The sequence below is a fragment of the Onychostoma macrolepis genome, chromosome 25 (genome assembly GCF_012432095.1).
Source record: "Onychostoma macrolepis isolate SWU-2019 chromosome 25, ASM1243209v1, whole genome shotgun sequence".
Classification (NCBI taxonomy): domain Eukaryota; kingdom Metazoa; phylum Chordata; class Actinopteri; order Cypriniformes; family Cyprinidae; genus Onychostoma; species Onychostoma macrolepis.
Window position 1 is genome coordinate 9089284 of NC_081179.1, and position 10946 is coordinate 9100229.

Below are 10946 nucleotides of genomic sequence, written 5' to 3' on the forward strand. Positions count from 1 at the left end.
GGTATGTGATATTATTAGGGAAAATATAATCAGCTAACTAACTAAATAGATAATTCATTAATATTTTTGAGCCAATTTCCTTCAATTGCATCTCTGCCACTATTTTTAGGACTTTTAGGACTTACAGTATGTTGAAGTTGTTCATGGACTTTTTTGTTTGCATTCTCTCTCTTCCTGTGCTTTATTCATGTTAATCTGTTCTCTTGGTTACTCATGATTGTTACCTGCTCGTTATTTAGGTCCTCCTTTAGTCTGTGTATTTATAGCCCTTAGTTTTAGCCCTTTTTGTTTGTTCTCATTGTGTATGGTGTGCCATAATGCTCCTGTATCAGTTATTATGTTGGTTGTGTTAAATAAAGTACAGTTTGCACCAGAGATGTTCACAAGTCTTTAACTTGGAATCTGAGTCGTCTGAAGTCTTTGACCTGGACTCCGAGTCAAGTCTCGAGTCTCTGGTCACGAGTCCGAGTCGAGTCTCAAGTCATTTAATGGCTCGCTAAAAAATCCCATTCAGAATCCTCATGTACTGAAATCTTCCTATTTATGAAGCTGTTTTATAGGCTACAGACAAAATATATGATTTATGATCTGCTTTGTAAAAAAAGAGGTGTTAAGATGTAAGGTTAATATAAATCCAGCCTGTTACTTAATTATGTTTTAATCCATTACCATGTTCAAAACTGATTTTCTGTAATCAAATTCTATAAAAAGAGTCTGATCTACCATGACACATAAGAAAACGGCCTGTGATACAGATATCACAAAACCATACAAATAAAGTTTTTCTTTATGATATAAGTCAGGGGTATTCAATTAATGTTCCAAGAGGCGTGGCCTCTATATTTTCTTTCAAGCAGAGGTCCTGACAAAAATAAATAAATACATTTTGAAAAAGTACATTTTTACATGTATTGTATTTATACATTTATTTAGATACATGCGAGGCCATGTGACGGAAACACATATTGTAGGGTTTTCTTCATGAAATCTATACTGTTTTAATATTTTACTTAAAAGCATTAGGCTATCTACTAAAAACAATGTAGCTACAACAATCAAAACGATCTCGTCTTGACCATCTAACAACGATTTTCCCAGTTATAATTACATGATTCTTTTGAAATGTTCTTAGCCTACAGATTAATAATGCTAAGTGTAGATCAGAAACGTCTTGTCACATCTGGTTTGAACAGTCATAGGTTATATATTATAGATAGTAAGAAAAATATCTATATTTGTTTTTGTTTTTTTTGTTTGTTTGTTTGTTTGTTTTTTCTGCTGTGGTTTAGTTAAAGTAGGGGAGAGCGGGGCACAAAGTAACACTTTTTGACTTTCTCAAATTGTGTAAATCCACTTTGTGTTCAGAGTATATATTTTTTTATCCACAGTAATTTCACACTTGTCTAGTACAAATATGTCGCTTTATTTCATAAATACAGTGTATACGTTTTTCTTTATTTACCCTCAAAAATTGGAAGTGAAATGTGACAACATGCCCCATAGGTGGGGTACATTGTAACAGCTGAGGGGCACGTTGTAACATGACCATATGACACCCTAAAATGTTATCTGATCTTATGAAAAAAATATACAAGACAAACTAAAATATTTTGTTAATAAAATAAAATAATTATTTATTTTAAATAAAATAATGGCGTTTTTTAATAATTAAAAGTAATCTGATTTTTGAGTTTGACAATGAAAATATTGCAACCATGCCTGGGACAGCCCACATAAACGAGCCAAAATGCTTTACATGTCTTGAAATAATCATTTCTGAACAATGATTGTCAGTCTTTATTCACTTGTTTCTTGTCGTTTCTCATTAAAATGTATTAAAGTAAATAGTGTGAATTACATCGCTAATGTCATAGAATAGCACGGCAGGGCAGATTGTAACGCAGTGTTACAACTTACCCCATCTGTGCAACTTTAATTTAAACCCGTTTAGTGTCTTCTGGTAGTTATCCAGGCATTAAAAAACGATCTAAACTGATAAATAACAGATTGGAGATTAAAATAATAGCAGATTTGTCTCATTTTAAATTAGTAATTAAAACTGAGATGAAAAATTTACTTAAGCCAGAAATTTAATTTTACTATGGTAAAATAAATGTTCAGCGATATCTTCAAAATACTTTTGAATTTTGGCGCACTTTTTTTCTCTATATAATGTTGATATGGTAACTAGTAAATACTGTAAATTTGGTTATGCTAGCATGTGTGGAAATATTTAAAAAACGTGTGTTACAACTAACCCCGCGTTACTTTGTGCCCCGCGCTCCCCTAACCTATAATTTTACTGCTCACCGTGTTTCTGTTGTTGTTAAAATAACCGCGTCATCCGCTCCGGCGCGCGCCTGGAGATAAAGAGAGAAAGCGCACAGAGCTGAAAGGGCTTAAATAAAACGCGCTTGGCTTTAGATAAAAATACTAGAGTAGGCTATATAGCCTATGGCTGAAATATATTTGTCATAAACGACCCTGGGCGCTTGTTATGTTATCCGCTCCTCTGTTTTGACGCGCCGCTCACTTAAAATGGTGCTGCTGTTACGACTCGCGATCCGGGGTGCGGTCCAACTTTTGAATATCAGTTATATTAGTATTTAAGGATAAAAGACTCGAGTTGCTTTTAAAATATGCATGAGTCCTTTTCCTCGAGTCGAGTCAAGTCTGGAGTCATTTCAGGTCGAGTCTGAGTTAAATTTGAAGTCTATAAAAATGCGACTCGAGTTCGACTCCAGTCCGCATCACTAACTCGAGCCCATCTGGTTTGCACTTAGACCCATGGCTAATTCACTGGTTGAGACATAAGTAGTGAACATCTGTGTCTGCAAGTGTCAGCCACTGTCACAAAACTGACTGATTGTCACACTGTCATACCTTTCTATTCCTTGACCTAAAAGTGGAGAAGATTTACAGAAATGTAGATACTTTGAGCCATTTCCACTACAGTTTTATTTATTTATTTGATGATGTGATATAATGTTTGTGTGTGTATATATATATATATATATATATATATATATATATATATACTTTAATGTCATACATTTTTTAAAATTTAGATTTTTGGTTACACTTTATTTTAAGGTGTTGTTGTTACAGTGTAATTATTCATTAAGTACTGAGTAATATTAATTAACATAATATTAATGTACTTACTAAATGGTTAGGGTTAGAATTAGGGTTTGGCTTAGGTTTACTTGTATTCAATTATGCATAATTAATTGTTATTATAATCGTAAGTACATTTAACGTGTAACAAGGACACCTTAAAATAAAGTGTTACCAGATTTTCTTAAAGTTCATGCTTATATTGTTAGTGCTGAAGGTAAAAAGATAAAAGGACTCTTGGTTAAAGTAAAGTTAGTTTTATTTCATTCAAAAACCATGAAACCTATTAGATATTCCCAGAAAATGCTTTTAATTTTCTGATGACAGTTTAATTTAATATAAGTTTAGTTTTGGTTGTTTAGGTCGACTGAACTATAGCCATTTAGTGACATCTGGTGGTCTGATTGAGTAATAAGGCAAAACGAAAGAGAGGTGGATCTATTGTCTGTCCCAGCACTCAACACATAAACAAAGTAGGCTACCTTTTAGGGATTTATTTTCAAGGTCTTTTACAGGTGAATAATGTTGATAATGTTATAATAATAGGCCTAGTAACAAAAATATTAACAAAACAAAAGCTTCAGGAGGGGGGCAAAGCCAACACAAACAAACAAAAAAACTACTGCAACACATCAACTTCTGCTGCCACCGGCGGGAGTTGCCCAACACGTTTTCTCTAAAAAAAAAAAAAATACATTGTATAGATTATTCGTGTTTATACGAACAAACCAACAAAAAACTAAACAACAGACATATAATCAATACTTTAAAGAGTCCAGTCAAAAGGAAGAGAGAGGGAGGGAAAAAGTTTTTCTTAACTATATATAGGCACACACACACACACATATATATATATATATATATATATATATATATGCATATATATATGCACATAGTTGTGTTAAGATGCCATATCTTTTACGCCTATGAAGTCCGACCAGAGTATTTGCATTATACACAGACACACATTCGCCTACTGGCCTAAAGGTGCAGAAAGTCTCACTCAATTATCACCTTTCAAGGTGAGTTTCTAAAAGGGAGGAGCTATTTTGCAGGTCTAAATAAACAACCAGGCGAGCCAGATGTAGTTTCGCTTAAGGTTTCGAGTAGGCTATCCAAAAATGGTTCAATATCAAGATATGGCTATAACTTTAATCCTGCTTGTGCTGTCAGTTCCAGCAGTTACTTGAAGGGTAAGATTTCAAATAAGGATTGTCGGTAACACTTCAGAATAAGGAACACTTATTCACTGTTAACTACGACTTTTCCCTCAATAAACTCCTAATTTGTTGCTTATTAATAGTTAGTAAGGTAGTTGTTAAGTTTAGATATTGGGTAGGATTAGGGATGTAGAATAAGGTCATGTAGAATAAGGCATTAACATGTGCTTAATTACTACTAATAAATGGCTAACATTCTAGTAATATGCATGCTAATAAGCAACTAGTTAAAAGAACCTAAAATAAAGTGTTACCGGATTGTCTAAAGGTTAGCTCCTAATGTGCTTTAATTCACAGTTGACTTGATGATACGTCATGTGAACGATAGCCTATCATTTATTTTTTTTTAGCCCACATTACATGAACTTTTTTTCCTTGAGTCCTCTCTATCATTTTTTTTTTTTTAATTAAATCTCATATTCACACAGTATTTGAATCGGTAAGTTGATTGTGCTGACTGATTTCACTAAGTGGAATATATAAACTAATAAAATATATTTGTATTTTTTTTCACAGGTTCACATTCTCTGTGTTTGCATTCAACATACATTAAAGGAAAAACATTCTTTCCTGAATATAGTAACACATTTATGTTGGATGATGTTGTAGTTGTAGTTGGTGTAGTTGTTGTAGTTGATGTTGTACTTTAATTCAAAGACATGGACATATGTTCCAAGAGGAAATACTACAGATGAAGATGATGTGATTGACCCACAACATATCCGCACCATTAGTAAATATATTTATGATGATTTTGTGGAGAGATGGATTGTGATGGATGGGGGTAACCTTACTGGCAGTAAGTAAAGAGGGTCTGAAATATCATTTGAAAAAAAAAAAAAAAACACTTATGTGATGGCTTGTCATCCTCCTGTTTCCTGAGTGGTTTGGTAACCTCACAAGTTTTGGTAATATACCTGTATTGGTAATTTTCACTTAAGTAATAAATGTACAGTAGACTATATCAGTAATGGTGGAGTATTTAGTTGGAACACAGTAGCTGGAACACAAAGTGCTGGCCAAGCAATGTCATTGAGATGAATGACTACTAACTTTCTTCAGAGATTACAGATCTATTTAGTTGAGTTTTGTCCATTCAGGTCTTCAGGTTCATCAAAAGATGTTTCTGTGTGAACTGCTGGACAATGACAAGCCAGGACAAATGATCACCAGGAGTGCTTCCAAGGGCCTCACCACAGATGAGCTCTGTTATCTTGATGGCAAATTTAATTATCAAGGAACATGTTACACAGCAAGACCTCAAACCATATCTGCAACTGTCCACGTGAGAATGTGTACTACCCAGCTTGCATAAAAACACTGAAAAATTACCTCAAGAAGAGAGGAAATCAAGTCGATAGAAAAGGTCAACTCCAATCTTGAAAAAAGAAAAAAAAAAGAAAGAAACATAAGGTTTTGAATTGACAGCCCTAAAATATCCAGAAAGCAAACTCAGATGGAAGGTTTTGTGTGAGTTGTTTGGCAACAGGATTTTACCCTCGTCACATCAACCTGACCCTGTTCAGAGACGGGCAGCCTGTAGCTGATCATGAGATCACTGGAGGAGATCTGCTGCCCAATGATGACGGGACGTACCAGATGAGGAAGAGTCTGGAGATCAGTGCTGCAGACAAACACAAATACACCTGCTCTGCCACACACCTCAGTCTGGACAACACACTGGACATTGATTTGGGTAATGATTTAAAATGATAAAATATCCCATTATCCCTGAGTTTCTAATTTGTTTGTGACAATTTTAACACGTTTGTTTCAGAATTTGACCCTGGTGAACCATTTAAATCATTGATTCCTTCAGTGCTGATAGTTTTGGCTCTGGTGCTGGTGTTTGGAACTGGACTCATCATATATAAATGCAGAAGGAGACGAGCAGGTACAAGAACTTAAGTGAATGATAAATCATTCATTGATTTTATTTATAATTCCATTTTAAATTGGCATTAATAATCCTATTTTTATTTTCTTTCATGTTATAGCTTCCATAAAGAGTGATTATTCTTCTGCTTCTAGTGAGTACATCATTAACTTTTGATTATGCCATTTGTTTAGAATTCTGGAAAAATAAAATGATTGAATTTTAGTTTTCTTTTCTTTTAAATCAATAAATAAATAATTTTCCAGCATCTGAGGAAAACATGGACCCAGCATCCTGAAGTTTATGTCAATTCTACGGAGCTACTTTTTGTCTTTCATATTTTACTGTAGATTAATACAAATGTTCAAAGTTTCATCATTAAAATATTTTGTGTCTTAAATTTGTAGAATTGTTTTTGTTCCTAAATGTTAGCAGATTTACAACCTTACAAAACTATTTGGATGTGCAGTGACACAGCAGCACTTCTTTATTTTAATACTCAAAACACTTTGGATTTAAAACCAAAGATTAATTGAGATTATAAATGAGTATTTACAAGCAACTCAAAATGAGGAAAGTACAAACGTAGGCCATTATTTATGAAGCAACAATAGTAGTGTTGACACAGTACCATCTGAATAGAACAGTGTAAACTTAAACTTGTTCGACTTATTCGACACAATGACTAAATGTGGCTGCAGAGAATATGTTTTAATGCTTGATAACAACATGACGTTTTTTTTTCTGAATGTAGTTTTTTCTTTAAATTAAGTACAGTATACAGGTGCTGTGTACTAATTTGTACGCACGCTTATTTTAAACATGAAATGTTAATATTATTTTAGTTTTTTTTGTAGGATCTCAACAGACTGTTTTGAAGATATTTTTGTCATTATAACAGTACTTTGCAAATATATTTTTCTTTTTCTCCTTTATACTAGATGAGGAAGATTTTGTTTTTTGAAGAGATTTTTTTATTCTACCAGTTTTGCTAGCTACTCTTATGACTTTTGTGAATACGCAATTCCTACTGTAATTCATTCAATATAATAATTGTTCAAATTAATCGTTGGGGTTTTTATACTATAATGTCTGTGTATATTATCCTTCAAGGCCATACATTTGATTATTGTAATATTGTATTATTATTATTGTAATATAAAAAATAAAAATTTTCATTTTCTTGAGAAAGGTTATGCTTTTAAAAGAGGGTTGAAATATATAATATTAAAGTGGATACATACATGATTTTTACATTAATATTTTTGAGACTAGGTTCATGTTAATTGAAATTAGCATTGTAATCATTCTTATTTTATTTTATTAATGAACCAATACCTGTTAGAAATCCCAGAGGGAATGATTGAGTTATATGAATTACCTTTTGGGTTGACAAATTTATTGCTTGTACTGAAATTAAGAAATTTTGATTCATGTATGACTCTTGTTCATATCGCTTGCTGAAACATTTAGTTGAGTGGAGTTAAAAGGGAAAATCCTATGGACATTTTGTATTTTGCGCGTTAATTCTTTATTTTTCAGTATTACAACAGTCTCTTGTATAACAGCTTTTCCTATGTTCACGAAAATTTTTACACAGAACAAACGACTTTCTGGAATACTTGAATTTGTATGGTCAGTTGCGGTAGGCATCGGTCGCTCGCGCGCTTTCTATTCATGCAAACTCAACTAGCGCCATCTTGTGTCTTAGTAATCAATTGCACTGTTACTTGTCCCTTTCCCCTTCTTTTGTCCTGTTTTCTATACTCCGCTCAACTCAGATCAAATACAAAGATAAGTTTTACATTTCTTTTTCACCGTTTGAAGAATGTCTGAACATTTTTAAAATACATTTTTATCTATGCTGCTTTATGTTTTGACACAAAGTAACAGATGAGTGGATAAATGCTTTCAAACAACAGACAAAATATATTTTTAAATCAGTTGAAACCTAAAAGTAATACATTTCTAACGGTGGTCTGTTAATCAGAAAAGCTTGAGACAAATGTGAAAGGGGAAGTCAAGGCCTGTTTATGGTGTAAAGGTTATCCATACCAGAAGCATTACATGACTAGCAAAACATTAACAGCTAGAAAGCGGTGAACAATCGCTAATGACCCAAATGCGTGGAACAAGCCTGCAGTTATTTCAGTGTTGATCATTTGTGAGTGCTGACTGAAAGCATATAGTCAGCAATATGAACAGCATTCTTCATCTTTTTCTGCTTTCACTTCCAATAGCCGCTCCAAAAGGTAAGATTTTGAAAGTCTTATTTAAAACTCATTGTTTACTTGTCTGCTTTCACTGAGAATATGTATTAAATAATATCTCCTCAAAATCAAGTTTCAGAAAATCACAGCTCAATTCTTGTAAATAACAAGAGCTAAACAGAACAATAATGTGCTTCCAGTGGGCTACATTTAAATGAAAACAACACATTATTATTTTATGTGAGCTTGCTTATAGACTTTTGAGGTTTTAATATTCTGTGTAATTTTTGAGCATTGAGCGGGTTAAGAATATTTAACCTTATTTTAAGTAATGCTTGTTCAATATTCAATGTTTGTACAGATTTATAATAATAATGTACACTTCTGCTTGGTTCTTTTTCACAATGTTGACTCAAGAGTTAATATGCATATTTTATGGCTTAAAATTTCCTATTGCACAGCAACTCTTGATTCCATAGAGAACTTTAGGAGGAAGCAACACTCATATAGGAAGGTTTATCTGCTCAGTCGCAGCAGATCATGGTATATGTTCTTTGCAAGCCTGCATGTGTATTATATAGATTTAAAAAAACAAACAAAAAAACCCCCCCATAAAAATAGCAGTTAAAAATAAGTTAACAAATCAACTAAATGTCAAAATTTATGTTTTATTTCACAGGCTCTCACTCTTTATGGTTGCTTGCAACATACATTAAAGGACAAACATCATTTCCTGAATTTAGCTATATAGCAATGTTGGATGATGTCAGAATTATGTTTTATAACGGTGAGACGAAAACTCTCCATTCAAGAGGAAATACAACAGCTGAAGAGGATGTGTTTGATTCAAATGTTCTTCTGACTATAAGTGACTACATACAATCATCTTTTATGGAAAAATGGTTAGAAGGAACAAATAATTTAAATAAAACCTATGGTAAGTACTGCAATTACGTATTTGTTTTGAATTGGATCATGCTTTTATTAGAAACATTATACACTATAAATTATAGAAATACAGTCATTTGAGCAATAATAATAATAATAACAATAATAAAGTATGATTATTATTATTTTTAAATTTTTAAATAAACATAACCTTTCCCTCAATTCTAGGTGTTCTTGCCCTTCAGAGGCTGGTTGTGTGTGAGCTGAGGGATGATGGTGAACCGGGACAAATGATCACACGGGATGCTTTCAGAGGATCCACCACTGATGAGCTGCTATATGTTGACAAGAATTTTACATATCAGGGTACTTTAAATATCTCAGCTCATTTGCTGAAAACCCATCTTGAAATCAGCAAGAGGAACCATGAACATTTATACCACCCATACTGCATCAAAACACTCAGTGGTTACCTTAAAAAAAGGAGAAAGCAAGTCAATAGAGAAGGTATGATGACTGACACACAGGAAAACTGAAAGTGTTCAGGCAGATATGTATCGAAATACAAATATCTTTCTATTGCCTTTTCCCCCACAGTGAAACCCAAAGTCAGGCTCCTCCAGAAAGATCTATCTTCTGGGTTTCGTGTGAGTTGTTTGGCAACAGGATTTTACCCTCGTCACATCAACCTGACCCTGTTCAGAGACGAGCAGCCTGTAGCTGATCATGAGATCACTGGAGGAGATCTGCTGCCCAATGATGACGGGACGTACCAGATGAGGAAGAGTCTGGAGATCAGTGCTGCAGACAAACACAAATACACCTGCTCTGCCACACACCTCAGTCTGGACAACAAACTGGACGTCACTTTGGGTAATGAGCTCTTACAGAAAACACAATCTAACAGTCAAAACAAAAACAAAAAGTCAATCTCTCAGTCTTTGGTTGATGTTTCAGAGTTTGATCACGGGGAACCATTTAAATCAGTGATTCCTTCACTTACGGCGGTTTTGGCTCTGATGTTGGTGTTTGGAGCTGCAGCTGCTGTTTGGAAAAGACAATGTGCAGGTATAATAAGATCTGTCTAATCTATCTATCTATCTATCTATCTAATGAGCCTTAATGTTTTTAAACAACCAATCTTCCTTTTGCTGTTTAGAGTCTATTAAAAGTGGTCATTGTACTGCTTCTGGTAAGTAGTTTAATTATGTAGTTATGTATAATTATGTATACACTGAATAAAATTTGGTGAATTATAGTAAGTTTAGTGTTTTTCATTTATTGTTCACTCATTAATCATTACATTTATTTTCAGCATCTGGCGAAAGTGAGGACACAACATCAACATTCATGTCAATGTCATGAGACTATTCAATGCTGATGAATGGAGAAACATCAAACAGCAGACAAAATATGTTCTGGCAAAGTCCTTTTTAAAATGTATTTATTCATTTATCCTCCTGAGACGCTATTTATTTTTAAATAAATCCTCTCTCTTTTCCTCTAATTTAGCATAGTCTAATTAGTACATTTATGTGACTACAGTTTCCAGTGTAATTTACTCGGTGCATGAGGCCTATGACAATACTATCATATGTCTGCAAGTCAGTCGTTTTGTCAAGCATGACATTTAGA

The 10946-nt window shown here is 33.5% G+C and overlaps 1 protein-coding gene and 1 pseudogene across 2 annotated transcripts; both read left to right on the plus strand.

The window, feature by feature from the left end:
• Positions 1-1191: 1191 nt before the first annotated feature.
• LOC131534635 (H-2 class I histocompatibility antigen, D-P alpha chain-like) lies at positions 1192-6536 on the plus strand (annotated as a pseudogene).
• Positions 6537-7962: 1426 nt separating this feature from the next.
• On the plus strand, positions 7963-10940 carry LOC131534636 (major histocompatibility complex class I-related gene protein-like). Of its 2 annotated transcripts, XM_058767640.1 has the most exons (7): positions 7963-8465; positions 9103-9360; positions 9540-9818; positions 9909-10184; positions 10269-10379; positions 10471-10503; positions 10627-10940. In XM_058767640.1, exons 1-7 carry the CDS (start codon positions 8411-8413, stop codon positions 10674-10676), a joined length of 1062 nt encoding a protein of 353 aa, XP_058623623.1. In that variant the 5' UTR covers positions 7963-8410; the 3' UTR covers positions 10677-10940. The 2 variants fall into 2 exon arrangements, with proteins under 2 accessions (XP_058623623.1, XP_058623622.1); XM_058767639.1 differs by having other exon boundaries at positions 9909-10379.
• Positions 10941-10946: the final 6 nt, after the last annotated feature.

Coding starts and splice junctions, on each gene's coding strand:
- LOC131534636 (XM_058767639.1), top strand. CDS start 8,411: ATGAACAGCATTCTTCATCTTTTTCTGCTTTCACTTCCAATAGCCGCT. Junction 9,819..9,908: donor AAAGCAAGTCAATAGAGAAG/GTATGATGACTG, acceptor TTTCCCCCACAG/TGAAACCCAAAGTCAGGCTC. Junction 10,380..10,470: donor TTGGAAAAGACAATGTGCAG/GTATAATAAGAT, acceptor TTTGCTGTTTAG/AGTCTATTAAAAGTGGTCAT.